Raw genomic sequence first — 25,497 nt, forward strand, 5'->3', positions numbered from 1 at the left:
ATGGCCCACCTGTACGAGCGCTACAGCCGGCACGGCGCGGACCCCGCCTCCGCCCCCGCCCCCGCCCCGCCGCGCTCCAACACCGTCCGAAGCTTCAAGCCCAAACCCGGTAAGAACCAACAGCCCCCACCGGCCTCCCGGATCCACAGCCTCCCTGCTCCCCTACATCCCCCTCGTCCCGGCTCCCCCGGCCTCCCTGCTCCCCTGCATCTCCACCTTACCGGCTCCCTCAGCCTTCCAGCTCCCCTGCATCCCCATCCTCCCTGCTCCCTCAGCTTCCCTGCATCCCCATCCTCCCTGTATCCCCATCCTCCCTGTTCCCCCGGCCTCCCTGCTCCCCTGCATCTCCATCTTACCGGCTCCCCCAGCCTCCCAGCTCCCCTGCATCCCCATCCTCCCAGCTCCCCTGCATCCCCATCCTCCCTGCTCCCCCAGCTTCCCTGCATCACCATCCTCCCTGCTCCTCCAGCTCACCTACATCCCCATTCTCCCTGCTCCCCAAGCTCCCCTGCATCCTCCTTCGGCCTTCCTACTCCCCTGCATCTCCATCTTACCGGCTCCCTCATCCTCCCTGCTCCCCCAGCTCCCCTGCATCCCTATCCTCCCTGCTCCCCCAGCTTCCCTGCATCCCCATCCTCCCTGCCCCCCCGGCCTCCCTGTTCCCCTGCATCTCCATCTTCCCGGCTCCCCCAGCCTCCCTTCTCCCCTGCATCCCCAGCCTCCCGGCTCCCGCGCATCCCCAGCCTCCCGGCTCCCCCAGCTCCCCTGCATCCCCAGCTCCCCTGCATCCCCATCCTCCCCACTCCCGCGGCCTCCCTGCTTCCCTGCATCCCCAGCCACCCGGCTCCCCCAGCTCCCCTGCATCCCCATCCTCCCCACTCCCCCGGCCTCCCTGCTTCCCTGCATCCCCATCCTCCGTGCTCCCCCAGTTCCCCTGCATCCCCATCCTCCGTGCTCCCCCAGTTCCCCTGCATCCCCATCCTTCGTGCTCCCGCAGCTCCCCTGCATCCCCATCCTCCCTGCTCCCCCAGATTCCCTGTTCCCCTGTATCTCCATCTTCCCGGCTCCCCCAGCCTCCCTGCTCCCCTCATCCCCAGCCTCCCGGCACCCCCGCATCCCCAGCCTCCCGGCTCCCCCAGCTCCCCTGCATCCCCATCCTCCCTGCCCCCCGGGCCTCCCGGTTCCCCTGTATGTCCATCTTCCCGACTCCCCCAGCCTCCCTGTGCCCCTGCATCCTCAGCTTCCCGGCTCCCCCAGCCCCCCTTCTCTCCTGCATCCCCATCCTCCCAGGTCCCCCGGCCTCCCGGCCCCCCCAGCCTCCCTGCACCCCTACATCCCCATCCTCCATGCACCCCCAACCTCCCTGCACCCCTGCATCCCCGTCCTCTTTCCTCCCACAGCCTCCGTGATCCCCTCCACTCTCAGCCTTCCTGCTCCCCCAGCTTTCCTGCACCCCTGCATCCCAAACCTCCCCGATCCCCCAGCCTCCCTGCTCCCCTAGCTTCCTTGTACCCAGCCCCCCCAGCCTCCCTGCTCCTCCGGCCTCCCTGCACCCCCAGGCTCCCCCCCGGACTCCCTGCTCGCCCAGCCTCTCTGCATCTCCTTCCCCAGCCCCCCAGCTCCCCCGGCCTCCCTGCGCCCCCATCCTCCCTGCTCCCCCAGCCTTCCTCATCCTCCCTGCACCCCAGCCTCCCTGCACCCCCAGCTTCCCCCATCCTCCCTGCTGCCCCAGCTTCCCCTATCCTCCCCGCTCCCCCATCCTCCCTGCTCCCCCAGCCTTGCTGCTCCCCGGTTGCCCTCCCAGCTGTCCTGGTCTCCCTCCCCCTGGCTCCCCCAGCTCCCCGACTTCCCACGCTCCCCCAGCTCCAATTCTCCTCCTCCCCTGGCTCTCCCACTCTCCTTTTCCCCGGGTCCCTCTCTCCCTGCCCTCCCTTTACCCCCCTTTCTGCCCCCCCCTCTGGGCCTGCCCATCTCCCGGGCCAGGGTCAGGGCAGTGATCTTTAGGCTGCGGCCTTGCAAACCCTGACTTTCGGCGCCTTCGCTTGAGAGGGGTAATGCATTCTTCCCCGCTCCCCATAAGGACAGTGGGATTTCTTAAGCACTTACTATTGGCCAAACACTGTTCAGTGCCGGGGTAGATACAGTGAAAAAAGGTAATCAGGTCCGACCCAGTCCCTGGCCCACATGGAGCTCGCAGACTAAGAGGGAAGAAGTACAGAAATTTAAGCCTCATTTTACAGATAGGTATTAAGCACTTGATGTTCACCCCACTCTCAGGCCCACAGCAGTTACATATGTGTAATTTCTTTATTTATATTACCGTCTGTCTCCCCCTCTAGAATGTAAGTTCCTGTGGACAGAGAACTTGCCTACCGACTCAGTTGTATTGTCCTCTCCCAAGTGCTTAGTACAGTGCCCTGCACCCAGTAAAAGATGGATAAATACCATTGATTGATTGATTGATTGATTAATGAAGAAGAAACTGAGGCACGGAAAAGTTTGAAGACTTGCCAGAGGTCTTTGGCCAGAGATTAGAGTCTAGGTCACCTGATTCCCAGGACTTTGGTCTCTCTCCTAGGCTATGTTACTTCCCTCTCCCTCCTTGCCCACATCCTGCCCGTGAGTCTAGTCCTTGTCAGGGTACCGAATGGGTACAGTGGTTTCATTCTGGAAGCAACCCTGAGGGGGAAGGGAGCCATCCATGGGATTGACCTTCCTTCCATCCCTAGAAGTCCCCATCAACCCCCATCCCCGTACACACACATGCACACACACACACTCTCTCTCTTTCTCCTCTCTCTCTCTCCCCCCCCCCCCCCCCAGCATAACAAGCCATACACTTCCCAGCCCAACCCCCCAACAGTGCATGTCGTAGTCATTATCTGCATCTGGAGCCTTCAGCCTTGCCCTCCATGGGACAACCTTCGAAATGGTCATCAGGAGGAGCGCCACCTTCCAGACTTCCCTACCCCAACACACTATCACCCTGCCTCGCCTCCCACCCCCATGTCCCTTGCCCCAAGACACCGATGGCCCCAACGTTTAAGACCGAACGATGCTGTGGACCCCCAATCCGAGCAGGACTAGTTTTCAGCTGCCAAGGCCGGCCAGATCACTCAAAACTCTTTAAAGATCTTAATCTAGAATGCATTAGTTACATTATGATGAATGTCAGCTGTTTTTCTTAGAGTAATACTGTTTCCTCCCTGGGGTTTGGCATCAGTGTGGTGTAAGGGCTCTTCCTGAAATCCATGGAGAAGGCACCCTTCCCTTGGAGAGGGATGGCGTTTCCAGAGACAGGTCCCCAGACTGGCTAAGTCATCATGGGCAGGGGATGTGTCTGTTTATCATTGTCTGTTTATTGTTGTATTGTACTCTCCCAACCGCTTAGTACAGTGCTCTGCCCGCAGTAATAGCTCCATAAATACGATTGAATGAAATCCCTCTTAGCAAAGCCTCTTGGACGATCCACCCAGTTGACACCAAATTGCCGGTTGGCTTCTGGTCAGTGGCATCCTGCTCCTCTCTTAGTTGGTAACTTTGAACCTAGGGTTTGAGTTTACGCTGGCAAACAGCCCTTGGTAGCGAGTATTATTAATGAGGTATGGAGTGACTTTTTTAGCCCCAGGGCGTATTGCTGATGATGCTAGGATAAGAACCAAAGTGTTCCAACTCCTGATCCTGCAGATGCTGTAGGCAAACGGGGAAAATTGTGCAACATTGGAGAAATTGGGGGCTGGGGGAGGTGGGGACTGAATAACTGGACCCCTGGGATATTTCTCTTTTGGTACAGATATGCAGTCTATGCAAAGCTTGAATTTGAGTTTCAGCATTTCACATTTTGGCAGGGAATGTGTCTGTTATATTGCTATATTGTACTCTTCCAAGCACTTAGTCCAGTGCTCTGCACTCAGTAAGTGCCCAGTAAATACGATTGATTGACTCATTGACTGATTTTGGGAACCCACACCTTGTAGTCATTTGGTTTCAATTCCCTGGGCACTGAAATCTTGTTCTACAAACCATCTTGCACTCAAGAAGAACCTAAACACAATATAGGTCTGTACACATACGCCCAAACACATGCAAACACACCCATACATTGAAATACAAACACATATATGCATGCACTCACAGAAACAAGTTGCTTAGGTTTTCATAGCAGTGGTAATGTTTTAATAGTTTTGGTGGGTATCCTGTGGCTTTTTGAGTTACTTGGATCAGTGTTTCATCCACATTTGACTTGATATTTTAAGAATTGTTTAGGAAAAAATCACTCCTGGAACATTTTTTATAGTATCTGTTTAGCCACTGGACTAAGCACTGGGGTAGATAAAATATAAACAGGTTGGACATAGTCCATGACCCACATGGAGCTTGCAGTAATAATCCCCATTTTGCAGATGAGGAAACTGAAGCATAGAGAAGTGAAGTGACTTTCCCAAGATCACACTGCGGACAAGTGGCAGAGCCAGGATTAGAACCCAGTCCCTTCTAACTCCCACGCCCATACTTTATCCACTAGGCCATGCTGCTTTTCATTGAAATATAAAGCACACAGGTGTGAACATGCAAAAAGAGATACATACAGATGTCATGGGTTCAAATTCTGGCCCAGCCAATTGTCAGTTGTGTGATTTTGGGCAAGTCACTTAACTTCTCTGTGCCTCAGTTACCTCATCTGTAAAATGGGGATTAAGACTGTGAGCCCCACGTGGGACAAACTGACTACCCTTTATCTACATCAGTGCTTAGAACAGTGCTTTGCACATAGTAAGCGCTTAACAAATGCCATCATTACTACACACATTCTCTCTCTCTCTCTCTCTCTCTCTCTCTCTCTCTCTCTCTTCTCTCTCTCCAATTACAGTAATTGTCAGTGTTGGGTAGGCAGGCAGCAAATACCATCTTCACTGATGGAAAACAGAGCATGGCGTGGTTTCCTTGTCAGAAAAACCTGAGTCAGTATCTGGAGTAAAGAACTTGTGGACCTAATCCAGAGACTGTGTCTCTGCTCCTAGCAGCCTGCAGATAAAAATTACTCTGTTTTTAGCCTAATGCAGTAAATAAGTTAAGAAAGTGATTAAAATCAGTGGACTGTTGGAGTAGGGAGATAATAGTGCTAGATCTTTTAAGTTGTTCCCATATGTTCTAGGCAGTCACCCTCCAAACTCCCTCATAGTGACATGGGGCATTTATAGAGTACTTGACATGCTGCGTTACCAGGGGTTTTTACAAGCTTTTCTTCAGGAAGGAGGCCTCGGGGAATATTCCCTATTTCCCAAATAAGGAAATTGATTTGCAGGGAAAGAAAATGGCTTGTTTGGGATCTTTCACTGGAGAACTCAATTCCCACAAATCCCAGGCTGTTTCGTACTCTGCTGTGCTGAGCTGATGCTGAAGTAGAAGCTCTTGGCAATCATTTCTTCAGTGTTAAAAAAAACCCCAAAACAAACGCCTTACAGAGCCCCGAGTAGACATGGGAGGTTCCCAGGGGTCCACGTAGACTTCATGGCACATAGCAGTTTTAATAGTGTCAATGGACCTTTGCTTACCCTCCAGCTCATTTTTAGTACGTTACGCTGTACTTCAAATCCGCTGGGAGGGGTCCAGCCCTAGAACATGCGGATAAGCAGACTGCTTGGATAGACTTAGTTACCTGAGATTGAGATTTAACTTGTGGACACTTTTCTCACGGAGCCATTTGGTCGCCACTCGTTGCTCCATTTCCAGGAAGAATTTCATGTCCCAACATGGTTCCCTTGCATCCCAGACATATTTTCCATCTTCATTTTCCATCATTTGCTAACAGCTGTTTTGAGGGTAATGGGATGGAGGAACAAACATCTCCTTAGTGGTTTGACTCTGTTTATCTGGGGTGATAACACTGTAAAGAGTAGCACTTGGATCTAAGTTTGGCATGCAGAGAGCCCAAACATCGCATAATTAGCACATGCAACCTCTCAGAGCCAGAGTAAACTCACATGATACACACACACACACACACACACACACGTGCGCGCGCACACGCGCTGAACAGTGTGACCTGGGATGGAAACAATATGAAATTTGTTTTTACGGAGTGAGCAAGGAGCTCTACTTTGCCCAAAACATTCCTGTCTTTTCTGAGAATGCTAAGTTTCTTATTGGGTCAGTGGGTTTCCATATTAAAGTAGCATGCACCCGAATGAAGAATATCATTCAAAGAGCCAAAAAAAGAAGTCTTGCTCGCCTTCCTGTCAGCGTGAATCCAGGACACAAAGTGAAACCCCAAGGGTCTCTTACTTATCTCCTGTAGCAATCCATCAACTAATAATATTTATAGATTCTTTACTGCATGCAGAGCACTGTACTAAGTATTTGGGAAAGCTCAGTAGATTTCTGATATCTTCACAATAACTGTGGTGTTTGTTAAGTGGTTACAACGTGCCCTTTACTAAACTCAGTGGTTGATTCCTCTCCTTCCTCTCCTTTCTCTCCCCCTCCTCCCCCCTCCATCCCCCCCACCTTACCTCCTTCCCCTCCCCACAGCACCTGTATATATGTATATATCTTTGTATGTATTTATTACTCTATTTATTTATTTTATTTGTACATATTCATTCAATTTATTTTATTTTGTTAATATGTTTTGTTTTGTTCTCTGTCTCCCCCTTCTAGACTGTGAGCCCACTGTTGGGTAGGGACCATCTCTATATGTTGCCAACTTGTACTTCCCAAGCGCTTAGTACAGTGCTCTGCACACAGTAAGCGCTCAATAAATATGACTGAATGAATGAATGAATTAAAAGATTATTGGGATGGACAGAGTCTCTGTCCCACATGGGGCTCGCAGTCTAAATAGAAGGGAAAACAGGCATTGAGTCACAACTATTCAGATGAGGAATCCGAGGCACAAAGGAATTAAGTGGCATGCCCAAGGTCACGCAACAATCATGTAGTGGAACCAAGATTAGAACCCAGGTCCTCGCTCTCCCAAGCCCATGCTCTTTACCGCTAGGCCATGCTGCTTCCTGAGGTCTTGGAAACTTCGGAAATGTCCAGACCAGGATCGGTATGATGGGCCTGAAGCAATGGGAGAAAGGGACTTCTAGTTCAGGGACACCGATGTGTGCAGACTGGAATTTGTTCCAATTCCTGTTAAATAATCCTAACATTCCAGGGCAATGGTACATAATGATCTCCCCCAATATTCGTAATGCAGGAAGCATGAAAAGGCAAGCCTATACCAGGTAACTGTGCTCAGTTACCAGTGTATGGCTTTGGCTAACAATTCGCCTTTCTCCATGAAATGTCTCCTGTTCCTTTTCTCCAGTTCTCTCTTTGACCCCCTCCAATCTGGCTTCCGCCTTCTCCACGCGATAGAAACCGCCCTCTCAAAGGTCACCAGTGATCTTCTTGCCAAATCCAATGGCTTCTACTCCATTCTAATCCTCCTCAACCTCCCAGTTGCCTTCAACATTGCCAACCACCTCCTTCTCCTGGAAACACCCAAACTTGGCCTCACTGATACTGTACCCTCCTGGTCCTCCAATCTCTCTGGGAGCTCCTCCTCGGTCTCTTTTGTGGGCTTCTCCTTTGCCTCCTATCCCCTAACTGGGAATCCCTCAGTGTTCAGTTTTGAGTCACCTTGTCTTTTCCATCTACTCCCACTCCCTTGGGGAACCCATTCGCTCCCATGGCTTCAAACTACCATCTCTTTCAGGAAGATTCCCAAATCTATGTCTCCAGCCCTGATCTCTCTCCATTTCTGCAGACTGGCATTTCCTCCGACCTTCAGGACATCTCTACTGGGATGTCCCACTGACCCCGCAAACCTTACATGTTCAAAACAGAGCTTCTTATCATCCCGTTCAGACCCTGTTCTCCCCCTGACTTTCCTGTCACTGTAGACAGCACCACCTTCTTCCCTATATCACAAGGCCATAACCTTGGAAAGCAGAGTGGCCTAATGGATCAAGCCCATGTCCGGGAGTCAGAGGACCTGCGTTCTAATCCTGGCTCTGCCACTTGTTTGGTGTGTGACCTTGGACAAGTCACTTAACTTCCCTTTGCCTCAGTTACCTCATCTGTAAAACGGGGATTAAGACCATAAGCCCCATAGGGGACAGGGACTGTGTCCACCCAATTTGCTTGTATCCACCCCAATGCTTAGTACAGTGCCTGGCACATAGTACATACATAATAATAATGCCATTATTATTTTTTATTATTATTGTTATTATCCTCGACTCATCTCTGTCATTCAGCAAACTTACCCACTCCGTCACCAAGTCCCCATAGTTTCAATCTTCACATCAATAAAATTGGCCATTTCCTCTTTATCCAAACTGCCACCGCATTAATCTAAGCCCTTTTCCTATCCCACCTTGATTACTGCATCAGCCTCTTCACTGACCTCCCTGACTCCTGTCTCTCTCCACTCCAGTCCATGTTTCATTGTATTGCCTGGATCATTTTACTACAGAAATGGTCAGTCCATATTTCCCCACTCCTCAGGAACCTCCAGTGGTTGCCTATCCACCTCTGCATCAAACCGAATCTCTTTACCCTTCTAGACTGCGAGCCCACTGTTGGGTAGGGACCGTCTCTATATGTTGCCAACTTGTACTTCCCAAGCTCTTAGTACAGTGCTGTGCACACAGTAAGCGCTCAATTAATACGATTGATTGATTGATTTACCATGAGCTTTAGAGCATTCAGTCAGGCCTTCCCTGACTAAAGCCCTCATTTCCTCTTCTCCCAGTCCCTTCTGCAGCACCCTTTCGTGTGGATTTTCCCCCTTCGTTCACTCCTCCCTCAGCCCCCTGGTACTTATGTAGCTGTCTGTAGTCCACTTATTTATATTAATGTCTCTCACCTCCCTTGACTGTAAGCTTGTTGCGGGCAGGGAACATGTCTACCAACTGTTATATTGTCCTCTCCCAAGCTTTTAGTACAGTGCTCTGCACACGGTGAGTTCTCCATAAATATAATTTGATTGATTGATGAAGCATTTTGGAGCCATCCCCACACTCAGTGACTAGCACACTCTTCCAGGGCAATGCGGTCTTCATGCCCCAACGACTTCACCATCTGAGTCTGCCCAGTCACTAACAAATAGAGCTGTCAGACTTTGCCAGGTCCCCATCCCAGTCTCCCATCCGACCTGCTGCTGGTTAAGGCAGGTGTGAGGTAATACTAAGGATCAGGTTGATTCCGTACAGTACGTAGGGTATAAAAAAACCCCCAAAATCAAAGATAACATCTGGAGAAACCCTTAGGAAGTAGTAAAGGATCCTTTCAATCATACAACGTCTAGTTCTGACTTTTTCCTTAACAATTTCAAATTCCTCAAGAGCAACAACTCTCCCCATTTCCGTAGGAAAGTTAAGTTGGTCACAGGCTCGATATTTATCCATGACCTTTCTTCCTACCTCCCTTTATTCCTACATGCCACTCCGTGGCTACCCTAGATTGTACTTAACTTTAGGTAGATATTTTTTTCAACATGGAGTAGTCATTTAAATTCAGGAAAATGGACAAATAAGAAGGGAGGAAGGGTTCTTTGGTCTGCCATTTTGCACTCACAGAGGAGGGTGCTGGATCTGTGTGAACTGGTTTCTGGATGAGATGAGTCCTTTAAATCGTCCATGGTGCAGCTAATCATCCCACTTGGTCAGGTGCAAAGAGATGTCGGGTCTGAGAAGACTGGCGCCGAGAGTTCTCTGGCTAAAGGATCTGTTTAGGAGAGTTTCTTCTGTGTAAACTGTTAAATGGGTCAGAGAGACAACATATTATTCTGAGTTGGTTTTCTGGGCCTGCTTGCTAGATTGTAAACTTGTCCTCTGGTGTGTAAACTCACTGTGGGCAGGGAATGTGTCTGGTATATTGTTATAATATACTCTCCCAAGCGCTTTGTACAATGCTCTGCACACAGTAAGCACCCAATAAATTTGATTGATTGATTGCTTTGAGGCTGATTTATCAAGTTTTCTTTGTGATTTGTGATGGGTTATTTCCTCTCCTGCGAAGTGTTTAGGGATCCAGGCTGAGACATACGTAGAGCACTTTAGAACAATTGTTCTTCCTTCTGGGAGAATTCTGGACAACATTCCTAAAGAATTGTCTCTGCATTTATAAACTTAAGGCTCTCAAACACAGGCTTAACTCTGAGGGTTTGGCCAATTTTCCTTCCTACTTAACACAAAAATAAATATTACAGAGCAAGAAAGCTTCAGTTCCTTAGACGTCTTTCCAAACCCTCAGATTAGCATACAGTAAACCCTCAATAAATATGATTGAATGAATGAATGTATGAATGAATGAATGAATGAATGAATGAGCACCATCACTCAGCTCATCTCGGTGGCCTGGTTAGGGTCTTCTAATGGTGTGACATTTAGTTAATTTAAGACGAAGTGTGAGAGCATTGTATGAGATGATTTGAAGAACTTCTCAGAGACAGAGCACCTCTGTGCCTCAGTTTCCCAAGTCCCAAAACAGGAATAAGAACAGGATATTAAACATTCGTTTGACAGGAAATAGGTTGATTTTCATGTGAACTGATCCAGGCTGCCTCTTGAAGCCAAGAACTGAACAAAATTTTGGGATCACCCCTTGGTTCCCCATTTAAAAAAAAAACTACTCCAGCTCGATAGAGCTTTCACCTTAGAAGGGGCTCAGCTAACAGGGCATTTGACCATGACCAAACTCAATAAATGTTCTCCTTTGTTTCAGGTTTATCCCCCCAACACCCCGGGTACGAGATAAAATCAAAACAAAGGGGAACATTGAAATATGCATTGATTCTATCCAATCCCAGGGGAGGAAGGGTGCTACCTGAGCCAGGCAGATATTTGGCGCGAGTCCTCAGATAAATGACAATGTTCGCCTAAGCATGGGTCTCGTGAAATGCATAAAATTCTTTCTGTCACTCTGCTGAGCCGTCACACTAACATCCACTCTAGTCAATTGCTTCCTGGTTAATAAAAGACCCTGGCTTTTCAGTCGTATCTCTAAAGATCGCAAAGCATTTTACAGATATATATATATGCTGTTAATATCTCCAATACTTTTGGGATCGCCTCGACTCATGGAGAAACTGGGGCCTGGAAAGTCAGGACCCAGCATGAGTGTGTTGAGGTAGAGTTGTGAATTTAATCTTTGTAGCTTTACCTTCTCAAACTCTTAGTAAAATCACTAATCCCCAGGAAAAATAGTTCCTCTTAGATTTGCTACTTCCGCGCACTCCTGCTGTGTTAAATAGAGGGCCACAAACTCTGTTTTGATTAGATGATTTCTGCTTCCCAGTCTTGGCTCTGTAGGAGAACAATTATCTCCTCACTTAAACTCGCCTTTATGAGGAGAAGAATTTAATGTTGCAAAGTGTTTTGTATTGTTTGGGGGACCTCTATAAAAGCAGCCTGACTTAAAGACACATTGCCATTAAAAGTACCCTGTTATTCTTCAATATGATATTGTAACATTTAGTCAAAGCTGTTAAAAGGCTGAGGTTTTGAACATGCATCTTGAGCTGGTAATTCTAATGCCTTTTGACAGTTCAACAGTATCAGCACGCTGAGTACCTAGTGGGCATTCAATAAATCTTGTAGAATGAAATCTTGTCGAATGAATCTTTCAAAGGACCAGGTCTAAAAAGTTGCTTCTGAGGTATTGTACCTCTTCTCCATAATCTTTAAACTTGATTCAAGTTTCCTTTAGACCCAAGTCATGAAAACACTCAGAACCAGTGAGAGAAGCAATGTAGCTCAGTGGAAAGAGCACAGGCTTTGGAGTCAGAGGTCATGGGTTAGAATCCCAGCTCCGCTACATGTCTACCGTGTGACCTTGAGCAAGTCACTTAACTTTTCGGAGCCTCAGGTACCTCATCTGTCAAATGGGGATGAAGACTGCGAGCCCCACGTGGAACAACCTGATCACCTTGTATCCCCCCCGGTGCTTAGAACAGTGCTTGGCACATAGTAAGCGCTTAACAAATGCCATCATTATCATTATTATTATTATTAATCAGATAAAACACCTTTAAGCCTGAAGGAACCAAATATAGACTTTTTTAAAATCAGTAAAATCTTTAACGTTGATCGAGTAGCTAATGAGTGCAAGAGAGACAAGAAACACCTTTTGGGAAGACTGACAAAAAAACAGTACAGAGGCTCTGTTTCCTTTGCTTTCCCTCCACCACTGACTCCCCCTGTCTTCATTGTTTCGGACATTATACGAAAGGGACTTGAAGGGTTTGTCGGCTCCTGCTGCTTATTCTCCAACTTGAAGTCACACTCTTCTATTGGTGACTTCAAACTTCGTTTCTGAGGAGGGGATTATGGTGCAACAGATTTAGAATTATGACTTCTGGTGGGGGAATAAAGCAGCGGGAGCAGATGAAAGCTTAGACAAAACAGCTCCTGTTTTCATGTAAATGTTCCTAGTACGATTTAAAAAAAAAAAAAGAAAAGAAAAACCTGCCCCCTTCGTCCCCAAGAGGGAAGGAATATGAGATTGCTGAGGATTTATTTTTTTAAGTTTCCAGGAGACCTCAAGTGGCTGTTGAAAGGATATTGAATTTTTCAGTATGTGGGAGATTGCATGTAGAACAAATCAAAAGGAGTGATAGAATTGGCCTAATGAAATGTGGGGAGGAGAGATATTAGCCCGGGAACAAGGAGAGTTTAAAGTTATCAGAGCTGGGTCCATTCTCACAGGATGCCTGTGTCCTTTTTCTGATACAATCTCTTTGTAGAAGCCTTAGACAAGGGATTTTTTTTACTCCAAAGGCTCCTGATATCTGCCCTTCATATGTGCATGGAGGACTGATGTCCTGCTCTCGGCTTTGAAATCCTCCTGCAAAATGGGCGACGGATGTGTAGACTGTTAGTTTTTTTTCAGTGTAGACATAGTTCTATCGAAATGTGTTAGTCATAAAGATACTGGCATGTTTTAACCACACTTGGCAATCTGACTGTGTTCAATAGATGGTAAATATACTGCATTGCACAGAAATGCAAAATTGATGCAAAGGCAAGCCTAGACCCCACCAGTAATATTCTGAAAAGTTCCTGTTTCTTTTCATTTGTACAATTATATTTTAATATTAAAAATAATAACAGTAACAATAATAATGGCATTTATTAAGCACTTACTATGTGCCAAAAACTTTGCAAAGTGTTACAGTGGTAATTATCATAGTGAGAAGAATAAGAATGAGAACAGCAATAGTATTTATTAAGCACTTACGATGTTATTTCTAAATAACAGTATTAATAAATAAAAATTAAATAAACAATAAAATAAGTAACTTAAATACTATGTTTATAATGGTATTTGTTAAGCTCTTAATATGTGCCAGGCACCATTCTAAGGGCTGGGTAGATGCAGGCTAATCAGGGTAGATGCAGTCCATGTCCCACATTATGCTCCTCGACTTAATCCCCATTTTGCAAGTGATGTAACTGAGACACAGAGAAGTTAAGGGGCTTGCCCAAGGTCACCCAGCAGACAAATGGTGGAGCCAGGATTAGAACCCAGGTCCTTCCAACTCCCAGGCCCGTGCTCTATCCACTAAGCCACACTGCATCTCTCTGTGCCAAACAATTCGCCTAGCACTGGAATATTAATAATAATGATAATAATGATTATTAAGTGCTTACTATATGCCAAGCGCTCCACCAGATAGGTAATCCGAAAGGGCACAGGTCCTGTCCCACACGTGGCTCACCAGGTTAGGAAGAAGGGAAAACATTATCTGTCAAAATAAGGTGGAAATTTGGAGGTGTCGACTCGAATGCTGGATCGATTTATATTCAGAGCAATGGGACTTCGGAGTTATTCTGCTCAAGTACTAATTGCTGTGTGCTTTTTTTGCCAATTACCTCACAGAAATAGTTGGCCAGAAGACCGTGTATCATTTCAACTTGACCTCCATGCAGGACTCAGAAATGGTTCTCGCTGCCACATTCCACTTCTACTCCGATCAACGCCTGCGGTCCCGAGAGGCGTTCTGCAAGCGGTCTAAGAACTCCTCCTGTCGCCTCCTCCACCCGGCCCAGGTCTCTCGGGCCAACCTGGTGTTCCGCAGTGTGCCTCAGAACGCTGCTTTCGGGGTGGTCAAGGGCAATGTGACGGTCTACCCCCACCGGCGGGGAGCCTGGCAGGCCAGGGATATTTCCCCCATCATCAAGGAAGCAAAATGGGATGGGGAGCTCCTTCTCTTGGCCGAGTTCGAATCGGGGGAGAGAGAGCAAGTCTTCCACGAGCCGGACTCCAGCGACCTGCCCTACATCCTGGTCTATGCCAATGACCTGGCCATCTCTGAGCCCAACAGCGTGGCGGTGACCCTCCAGAGGTACGACCCCTTCCCGGCCGGCGACCCCGACCCAGGCCGCTCGCCCAACGCATCCAGCGACACCCGGGTGAGGAGGGATACGTACGTGCCTGGATCCATCCAGGACAATGAACTGCCGGAGGAGGACTACGGCCCTCCCCACCCCCATGGCCCCCACCACCCCCACAGCCCCCATCACCACCACTATCACAAACATGACCTGTGGGAGAATGCTTACAAGGCCCTCAAACCCAAATCTCCCCGGAAGGACAGGAGGAAAAAGGGACAAGACAGCCATGAGATGCTGACTAAATCTCAGATGTTGAATTTTGATGAGAAAACGATGAAAAAGGCCAGGAGAAAACAGTGGAACGAGCCCAGAATCTGCTCCCGCCGATACCTGAAAGTTGATTTTGCCGACATCGGGTGGAATGAGTGGATCATATCACCAAAGTCCTTCGATGCCTATTACTGTGCAGGGGCTTGCGAGTTCCCGATGCCCAAGGTAGTGTGAGTCATTAATGCTACTTCAGTATTTCTGTCCCTTTCTTTAGCTGGGTGTGAATGGATGTAGGCGCTGTTTAGATTAATTCGACCCAGCCGTAAAAGGCTGTTCCTTTCAGTACATTCCTGGGAGCCTCCCTGCCCACAGACTAATTCTAAATGTAATCGGAAATCATACTCCCACAGTAACTGTCAGAGATCGAGTCTGGGCTGACCGCTTCTGTCTGTCTCTTAAGTGACTGTCCCTAATGGATCTTTAGCCTCAGTAAAAGAATCTGCTATGTTGTCTCCCTTCTCCTATATCCTTTCCTGTGCCCGTTTCAGACCAGTGATCCCTGACCTTTAGAACGTATCACTATATAAATCCGATGAAAGAACGAGTGAATGAACAAGTAAATAAATACTCGCTCTTGAAAATTCTGACATCATGCCCATAAAATTTAGCACTCATATTTTGGAAACATCCCATCTTCTCCCAAGGGCTATCTAATGATTGAGGCAACCGTAGGCTGGAATGCTTTGTTGGCTTCTGGATGATGGTTAAAAAGAACGCACAATGACATTAGGCAGTGGCAGGACATCCATTCCAGGCCTGAGTTCTGATCCATTCTACAAGCAGCTCCAACTGGTTCTAAGAGCATGTGCCCTGTCCGCTTCTCTCTAGACTGTAAGCACCTAATGGGCAGGGAACATGTCCACTAATTCTGTTGTGTTCTCCCAAGCACTTAATACAGAGGAGCAGCATGTCATAGTGTAAAGAGACAGGCCAGGGAATCAGAAGGCCGTGGGTTCTTCTCTCGACTCTGCCACTTGTCTGCTGTGTGACCTTGGACAAGTCACTTCTCTTCACCTCAGTTAACTCATCTGTAAAATGGGGATTGAGACTGTGAGTCCCATGTGGGACAGGAACTGTGTCCAACCTAATTAACCTGTACCTACACCGAGATTAGGTCAGTGCCTGGCATATGGTAAGCGTTTTACAAATACCACAATTTATTATTCAGTTATTGCTCTGCACTTAGTAAGTGTTCAATAAATACCAGTGATTGATTCCTGTGACTTTCACCTTGTCCGACAAATCTCTTGACAATGGGCAGACACCCAACAAAGTGTAAGCATTTCCTTTTTTCTCCACAATAATCTCAATCATATTTATTGAGCGTTTACTTTGTACAGAACACTGTATTATTAACACTTGGGAGAGCACACTGTAATAGAGTGTGGTAGGCATTTTCCCTGCCCACAAGGAGCTTTTAGAGGATTCATTAACTGAGTTATTTTTAAATCAGACACTAGACAAATAGGGATTTCAAACTCTCATTTGCTGGAGGTAAACGGGATTTTATGACTTGGTTATTCTTAGTCCAATCTGGGATTTAGAAATCATTAGAAATTGAGAAAAGTCAATTGTGTTATTGCTGTTGTGAATCTTTGTGGCAAGGAAATCCGAGTACTCGAAACACCGTGTTAAAGGCTTTTCTCTCAGGCCTCCCACTAGGCAGCCAGGAATGCGCTGAGAAAAACAAATACAGCTTGTACTATCCAAATAGTAGTAAACCTATTTAGGACTCTTCTCCGTGTGCACTGGGCCCAGATTCTTGGTCTGGAATATAAGATGCATGATGTTAAAAAGAATGAGGCCAATTTTCCAATCTTGAGTTTCCAAGGTATTAAAAACCCACTCCCAAATGACAGTGAATTGAGCAATATAGTGAAAACAGTACAGGACCAGAGGTCAGAGGACCGGGGCTCTAATTCTGACTCTGCCACTTGCCTGCTTATGACCTCAAGCAAATCACTTAATAACAATAATAATTATGGTATTTGTTAAGCGCTTACGATGTGCCAAGCACTGTTCTAAGCACTGGGGTAGATACAAGGTCCTCAGGTTGTCCCACGTGGGGCTCACAGTCTTGATCCCCATTTTACAGATGAGGTAACTGAGGCACAGAGAAGTTACATGGCTTGCCCAAGGTCACAAAGCAGACAAGTGGCGGAGCTGGGATTAGAACCCATGTCCTCTGATTCCCAAGCCTGTGCTCTTTCCACTAAGCCACGCTGCTTCTCAAAGCCTCAGTTTCCTCATCTGTAAAATGGGGATTAGCCCCCTGTTCTCTCTCCCCTTTGGCCTGAGAGCTCCCTGTGAGACAGGGACTCACATATGCCGTGATTATCTTGTATCTACCCCAATGCTTAGTACAGTGCTTGGAACAAAGTAAGTGCTTAACAAATCCCGGCTCCACCAATTGTCAGTTGTGTGACTTTGGGCAAGTCACTTCACTTCTCTGTGCCTCAGTTACCTCAACTGTAAAATGGGGATTAAGACTGTGAGCCCCCCATGGGACAGCCTGATCACCTTGTAACCTCCTCAGCGCATAGAACAGTGCTTTGACATAGTAAGCGCTTAATAAATGCCATTATTATTATAAATACCACAGTTCTGAATGATTATTAATTAGGGAACACTAATCCCCCCAGGAGAACCCTAATCTCTCCCCCTTTGGAGGATTGGTTCCCAAGTGTCTGAACTGCTGTTTACTCCACTGTTCCTCAAGGTACTTAACAATCATGATAGTAACAATAATAATAATATTTTTTAAGTGCTTACTATGTTCCAGGAACTGTAGTAAGCACTGGGGTGGATACAAGCAAATCGGGTTGGACACAGTCCCTGTCCCACATGGGGCTCATAGTCTCAATCCCCATCTCACAGATGAGGTAACTGAGGCACAGACAAGTGAAGCATCTTGCCCAAGGTCTGAGAACAGACAAATGGCGGAGCTGAGATCAGAACCCATGACCTGCTGACTCACAGGCTCATGCTCTATCCACCTAGCCATGGAGCAGGAGTGAAAGGGGCAAGAGAAGCAGCATGGCTCAGTGGAAAGAGCCCGGGTTTTGGAGTCAGAGTTCATGGGTTCAAATCCCGGCTCCACCACTTGTCAGCTGTGTGACTTTGGGCAAGTCACTTAACTTCTCTGGGCCTCAGTTACCTCATCTGTAAAATGGGGGTGAAGACTGTGAGCCCCCCGCGGGACAACCTGATCACCTTGTATCCTCCCCAGTGCTTAGAACAGTGCTTTGCACATAGCGCTTAATAAATGCCATTAAAAAAAGGTGGGGGGAGGAAAGGAACGTAGCATTCGGTGAAACAAACATGCACCACTGCATCCATTCCACCCCCACCAGCCTGGCTTCCAGGAGACCCTAAGCATCTTCCCATCATCATCATCATCAATCGTATTTATTGAGCGCTTACTGTGTGCAGAGCTCTGTACTAAGCGCTTGGGAAGTACAAGTTGGCAACATATAGAGACAGTCCCTACCCAACAGTGGGCTCACAGTCTAAAAGGGGGAGACAGAGAACAAAACCGAACATACTAACAAAATAAAATAAATAGAATAGATATGTACAAGTAAAATAAATAAATAGAGTAATAAATATGTACAAACATATATACATATATACAGGTGCTGTGGGGAAGGGAAGGAGGTAAGATGGGGGGATGGAGAGGGGGACGAGGGGGCGAGGAAGGAAGGGGCTCAGTCTGGGAAGGCCTCTTCCCAACTATGCAGCAGCAGCATCATAGGTTCTTGATGCTGAAGGTGAGGAAGTAACGAGATTGTATGACCCGTCTGCCATATACTTGCTTGGATATACCACCTCTATACTCCCCTACTCTCTCTGCACACAGGGACAAAATGGGGCCCAATAAGAGCCACCTGGGACATGTGGAGTGGGAGCAAAGACCATGGGTTTGGTATCGAAAGCGATTCTAAAAGAGTCAGGGAATGCTGGCAGGCTCTTAAATGGTAATCTGAACCCCCCAATAGGGAGATTTAAACAACATTTCCCAAAAACAGGTCTGTGCCTTTTGGACAGTGCTGTTGGTGAAATTCCAACCACAGAGGAAGATGAAAGTATTTGGCTGTGTCCTGTGGAGGTGCGATGTGAATCTTGGGACCTCCTACTGGGGAAAGCCATTTCCAATGGCAAAAATTCCATGCTTCCTCCATCCCGTAGGCATTGTGAGATGCTTTTTCCTAAAAGTCAAGCATCAGAGAGAGTAAGAATACATTGACACTTCTTCGCCTGTGAACATGTATGGAGAGTAAATCAACCGATCATATTTATTAAGTGTTTACTATGTACTGTACTAAGCTCTTGGGAGAGACAATACAGAAGAGTTGTTAGGCACGTTCCCTGCTCACAAGAAGCATAGAGTCTCCAGGGAAGGGAATGATTTCTTGTATTGGGACCAAAATTCACAAATGTCAGCAAGAGAGAAGTAGCATGGCCTAGTGGATAAAGCTCAAACGTGGGAGTCAGAAAGACCTGATTTCTAATGCAGGCTCCTCTTGCCTGCTGTGTGACCTTGGGCAAGTCACTTAACTCCTCTGTGTCTCAGTTACCTGATTTGTAAAATGGGGATAAGGAAGGAACGGGGGGAGGAAGGGAGGCTAAAGATCCCTACTATGAGTCCCTACAAACATATACTTAATGCACCAGCATTTTAGCTCCTCTCCCTCTTACAGATTTGTTCTGTTGTTAACCTGATAAACTTGAATCTACCCCTAAGTGCTTAGAACTATGTGCTCAACACATAGTAAGCACTTAACAAATACCTTGAGAAAAAAGAGGTGGATGGACAAGCTAGATGATTTGAAGACCAAATATTTTTGGTTTTTTTCTGGCCTGAATGATCCCACTGGTGTGTGCCACCCATCGCCCACCACATCCCCCACAGCTGATATTAACTGGACAACCGCCAGATCTTTCCCTTCAAACTGGGCTACATAGTTCCAGTTACCAGGTTGCGAATCAGAAATTTGATCAGACAGGGTGGCTCTTCCTTACCTTCATCCGCCCCTGGCCCTACTTTTCTAGGGATGTGGACTCCACCAAATAATAATGTTGGTATTTGTTAAGCACTACTCTGAGCAGTGGTAGAGCGTCAAACATCTAAAACAACAACAATTAATAATACTAATAATGATCGGGGAATGTGTTAAGCACTTACAATGTGCCAGGCACTGCACTAAGCACTGGGGTAGATTCAAGGTAATTCATTCAATCGTATTTATTGAGCGCTTACTGTGTGCAGAGCAGTGTACGAAGTGCTGGGGAAGTACAGGTCGGCAACATATAGAGACGGTCCCTACCCATTGGGCTGAATTCATTCATTCTTTCATTCATTCAATCGTATTTATTGAGCGCTTACTGTGTGCAGAGCATGGTAGTGAGCACTTGGGAAGTACAAGTTGGCAACATATAGAGACGGTCCCTACCCAACAACGGGCTCACAGTCTAGGAGTAGACAAACAACAAAACAAAACATTTACACAGGTGTCATAGTCGTCAGAACAAACAGAACTAGAGCTAAATGCACATCATTTAGCCCCTTCTTTCCTCTCCCCCTCGTCCCCCTCTCCATCCCCCCATCTTACCTCCTTCCCTTCCCCACAGCACCTGTATATATGTATATATGGTTGTACATATTTATTACTCTATTTATTTATTTATTTATTTATTTTACTTGTACATTTCTATCCTACTTATTTTATTTTGTTGGTATGTTTGGTTCTGTTCTCTGTCTCCCCCTTTTAGACTGTGAGCCCACTGTTGGGTAGGGACTGTCTCTATGTGATGCCAATTTGTACTTCCCAAGCGCTTAGTACAGTGCTCTGCACATAGTAAGCGCTCAATAAATACGATTGATTGATTGATTGATTGATCATTAACAAAATAAATAGTAAATATGTAGAAGTAAAATAATAGAGTAATAAATTTGTACAAATATATATACAAGTGCTATGGGGAGGGGAAGGAGGTAGGGTGGGGAGGATGGGGAGGAGGAGAGGAAAAAGGGGGCTCAGTCTGGGAAAGCCTCTTGGAGGAGGTGAGCTCTCAATAGGGCTTTGAAGGGAGGAAGAGAGCTAGCTTGGCGGATGTGTGGATGGAGGGCACACCAGGCCAGAGGAAAGACGTGGGTCAGGGGTCGACGGTGGGACAGGCGAGAACGAGGTACAGTGAGGAGGTTAGCGGCAGCAGAGGAGCGGAGGGTGCGGGCTGGGCTGTAGAGGGAGAAAAGGGAGGTGAGGTAGGAGGGGGCGAGGTGATGGACAGCCTTGAAGCCGAGAGTGAGGAGTTTTTGCTTGATGTGTAGGTTGACAGGCAGCCACTGGAGATTTTTGAGGAGGGGAATAACATGCCCAGAGCGTTTCTGCACAAAGATGATCTGGGCAGCACAGTGAAGTATAGACTAAAGTGAAGAGAGACAGGAGGATGGGAGATCAGAGAGGAGGCTGAATGCAGACCCTGTCCCACACAGGGCTCACTCACAGTCTTAATCCCCGTTTTTCATATGAGGTAACTGAGTCCCAGAGAAGTGAAGTGACTTGCCCAGGGTCCCATAGCAGACAAGTGGCAGAGCTGGGAGTCACACCCAGATCTTTCTGACTCCCAGGGCTGTGCTCTATCCACTAGGCCATGCTGCTTCACGGAGCGGGTTCTCCCACATCCCCCATCAGAGGAAGTGAGATCAATCGGATGAGATTTTGGGGTCCCTTGTGGTTGGATTATTCAGCAATAGCAGCCAAGACAGGGCCTGAATGGGGCTCCATGGTTGCCTGAAAAGGTAAATTGGCTGCCCCATGCCTCAGTTTGCCCAATTATAAAAAAGGAATGATTACATTGGCCAGTAGCTAGTTTGTGCTGAGCACTTAACTCCTTATAATCAAGGAGCTTTACCTTGCCCACAATTCACAGGCATCCGCAGCCATGCTGTGCTGGAGGAGTTCTTTGAAAGTACCGCCTGTTATGTCATATGTGCAGTTACCTTTCTCCCCTTCAGCACTGTAACTCCAGACAGGAATTACAAAGTAGAGTTTTGAAGTTGAAAAACAGCATGGCCTAGAGCATAGAGCAGGGGCCTGGGAGTTAGGAGGGTCTGGATTTAGTCTCGGCTCTGCCACTTGTCTGCTGTGTGACCATGGGCAAATCACTCCAACTATCTGGGCGTCAGTTACTTCATCTATAAAACGGGGATTAAGACTGTGAGCCCTATGTGGCGTATGGACTGTGTCCAACTTGATTTGCTTGCATCGGCTCCAACGCTTAGTAGAGTGCCTTAGCAAATACTATTAAAAAAAGTTGCGTGCTCTCCTCTCTACTAAAACCATCTCCACGAAGCAGTACCCAGATGTGCCGGCTTTTATGGCAGACCCGTGTTCCAGGTTTTCCAGCCTTCTGTCCTCTATCCTGTTCCTTCACCTCATTCCCGTCTTGAAAATTCACAGGGCCATTGCTGTAATCCACCCAGAATGAGAGAAAGAGCTCTAAAACCCAGAAGTCCCCAGAAAATGGTGTCAGTAAAGCAGATTCCTGGTCCAATCACAAGAAAAAAGTCACATGGCCCAGAAATCCATGTCTGAATTGGTTCAAATTCAGACAGGCTTCCAGCCAGTCTGGAAATATTACAACAAAGAGACCCCCAAGCCCCTTTGCTTGGTTTGTGGTTGGGAGGAGTATCCGAATTAATAAAAAACATGTGGATTTGGGACTTTTTTTAAAAAATAAGTTTGGTTTTGCCTGGGCAAATGGATCCCACTGTTCCACTTCAGTGACACATGGAGTCTTCTCCACCCTTGCAGTAAACCACCCAACTACCTACTTAGGTTTAATGATACAATATGTGGTATCAGTGACAAGGATTTAGTCACTTTGCTAACTCTTCAATTCAAGGTATTGAGTGTGATAAAGAGTGAACCTGTATAGGCTGATAAACATTTTTGTATTACTCACCTGTTCCATGACAGAAGTACTTGAAATGACAGTATTACCAATTCATCTTGAGTTTGCAAGATACTTGACATTTTTTGAGAGGAAGAATAGGCAAAGGCACTTTACTTCTGCTGTCCTTAACTGGACTACCATTTTCATTTGCAAGAAGTGAATCTAATTGTACCTATTTCACAAATGTAACAAAAACCCGAGGCAGTTGATGGCGAAGGAATATTTTTAAATGGAAATTTGTGACTTTCCCCATCTCCCTTTCATTTGACTTCCTCTTCTCACCCCCTTGTGGATGCATCCAGAATGTGTTATAAGTGAATGGGAATAGTAATTCTGTTTTTCCTCCCTTTCTAGATTGTTCGACCATCAAATCACGCCACAATCCAGAGTATAGTGAAAGCAGTGGGAATAATTCCAGGTATTCCAGAACCCTGCTGTGTTCCGGATAAAATGAACTCCCTCAGCGTGCTTTTCTTGGATGAGAACAGAAATGTGGTTTTAAAGGTGTATCCCAATATGTCAGTGGAGACTTGTGCCTGTCGATAAGTGTATGGGACTGTACCTTTTACAAGATAAAAGGCCTACAGGGCTAGTGGGGAGAGGGAGAGGGAGAGAGCAGGAAAATCCCTAAACCTGGCTACAGTACATTATTTTACACTGGGAAAGTTGTGCTTGGGAAATGAATTTGACTGTATTTATGAATGCAGGTCCAAGATAAAACAAAGACAGACTTTAAACAGACCAACACTTATTAGAAGGAACTCTCTTCTACTATAGTAGTCATTTGAGGGTGATATGAGAACTTATGATTTAGCTTCCTCCTGAGATTCCAAATGCAGGTAAATCCCATTTTACTCCTTTAGGAGAGGACTTGAATATTTGGCTAGTTTTTATGATTTAACATTGTTTCTCTTATGCTGAGTCTGCCACAAACTTTAGGTTGAAAAGGGAAATTGGAATTGCTTGACATATTCTAGAGCTGTTTTATCCTTTCATCTCATAAACCTGGAAATGGACTTTGTAAAACCATAGTATCAGTTCTGCACAAATGAAAAGTTTTTTTTATTAAATACTCACGGTTTATTTTAATCCACATATTTATACTGAAAAAGAAGGCTGTAATAAAGGGCTTAAATGTATATTTTCCTTGGAGTTCAAATGTAGTGCACTGTATAAGCTTTTATATATATATATATGTATATGTATACAGTATGTTAATATAACCAAGTTTTGGTTACCTTTTCCTAATATATATTTTGTTTTACAAAATGAGGGTATGTACCCCAAAGAGTTGTCTGATGCCGAATAATTTTGAGTTGTTAAACAAACATATTCTTGGAATAACACATATAGAAAAATATGTTTAAATACTAAAATAAAATAACCAAGATTTATATTTTTGTAAATTATACTTTCTATACTGTAGATGGATTATGTACTGTGCTTTTACAAAAGCTAATAAATGAAAGGTACAGAAGTATCTTTAAAACCTGAATAATTATCTATCTCCAAGAAATTTCCACTAGAGAGCTGTGATGTTTGTTGCCTTTCATTGCTGAGAAAAAAACAGGAATTTGGTGAGGTCATTATTGCAGCTGTGGGTAGGTGACCCCTTGTGTCTTCACTTCCGTGGCATATTGGGTCCTGCAGATGACTTCTTAGTGTGAAATGTGAATGGTGGTGTAGAAAAGTAAATTCTGAGAGTGTTCAGGTACAGTAAAACCTCAAATAAACAGTGATAACCCTATCAACTCATCTCAACCCCACCAGCCCATACTTTTATTTTCGAAACTTGAGGGTTCCTGCTTCTTTCACAGTCACATCAGATCAGACCAATAAAACCTGTGGTATTTGTGAAGCATTTACTGCGTGCTGATCATTGTACTTAACTGTGTGGTAGATTCAAAATAATCTACACAATCTTTGTCCCCCACAGGGTTTGTAATCTAAAGGGGAGGGAGAACATGTATTTCATCCCCTTTTTACAGATGAGGAAACTGAGGCACTGAGAAGTGAAGTGGCCTCCCCGAGATCAACTATGGTTTCCTTAATATCCAAAATGGCAGATTTGGAACTCTAGATTTTCCGGGCGGAAAGTATGCGATCATCCACATCTGCTCTGATCCAGTTTCTTCTTTTCTGAGGGGAATTATCGAGCAGGAAGCACAGGAAGCTACTCGATCTTCCTTAACAGGCACAACTTTAAGGGAGGTCTTGAGAAGAGGGCAACATATACCCAGGGACCAATAAGTTAAACAGGCTGATGCAGTAGCGTCACAGCAGGGTGTTGCTTATTATATGGGCAGGAGAGTGTTATCTGTCTAAGTGACTGCAGCTCGCACAATGCGAGGGAAGAGGGAAACTTTGTATCCCATATCCACAGCTCCTTGGTCTCTCCATGAAGCAGCATATGGAAGATGAAGCAATGTCATGTTGTGTTGGCCAGACACTGTCCAGGAACTGGGGATTGGAAGGGTTGAAGAGAGATGATTATTATGTGGTGTGACAACTATTTCCAGGGACTCCTGCACTTAGGAGAGGAAAGAAGAAACCAGGAGAGTCACTCCATGGTGCCCCTTCCTGAATTCAGCAGTGTTACCTAATGGAAAGCGCATGGGCCGGGAAATCAGAGGACATGGGTTCTAATCCCGTCTCTGCCTCCAGTCTGCTGTGTGACGTTGGGAATTCACTTAATTTCTCTGGGCCTCAGTAACCTCATCTGTAAAATAATAATAATAATAATAATAATAATGTTGGTATTTGTTAAGCACTTACTATGTGCCACGCACTGTTCTAAGCGCTGGGGGGATACAAGGTAATCAGGTTGTCCCCCATGGGGCTCACAGTCTTAATCCCCATTTTACAGATGATGTCACTG

At 46.2% G+C, this 25,497-nt stretch overlaps 1 protein-coding gene across 1 annotated transcript; it reads left to right on the plus strand.

The window, feature by feature from the left end:
• GDF10 (growth differentiation factor 10) lies at nucleotides 1-23,784 on the plus strand. The gene is made up of 3 exons (XM_038743345.1): nucleotides 1-109; nucleotides 13,876-14,825; nucleotides 22,974-23,784. The coding sequence occupies exons 1-3, from the start codon at nucleotides 1-3 to the stop codon at nucleotides 23,163-23,165; spliced, it is 1,251 nt and encodes a 416-aa protein (XP_038599273.1). The 3' UTR covers nucleotides 23,166-23,784.
• Nucleotides 23,785-25,497: the final 1,713 nt, after the last annotated feature.

This window comes from Tachyglossus aculeatus, chromosome 3 (assembly GCF_015852505.1).
Source record: "Tachyglossus aculeatus isolate mTacAcu1 chromosome 3, mTacAcu1.pri, whole genome shotgun sequence".
Classification (NCBI taxonomy): domain Eukaryota; kingdom Metazoa; phylum Chordata; class Mammalia; order Monotremata; family Tachyglossidae; genus Tachyglossus; species Tachyglossus aculeatus.

What these genes read in the sequence shown, in the direction of transcription:
- GDF10 (XM_038743345.1), top strand. Translation starts at nt 1, where the DNA reads ATGGCCCACCTGTACGAGCGCTACAGCCGGCACGGCGCGGACCCCGCC. An exon ending in AAGCTTCAAGCCCAAACCCG is followed by an intron (nt 110 to 13,875) that starts GTAAGAACCAAC and finishes ATTACCTCACAG; the next exon opens with AAATAGTTGGCCAGAAGACC. An exon ending in GCGAGTTCCCGATGCCCAAG is followed by an intron (nt 14,826 to 22,973) that starts GTAGTGTGAGTC and finishes CTCCCTTTCTAG; the next exon opens with ATTGTTCGACCATCAAATCA.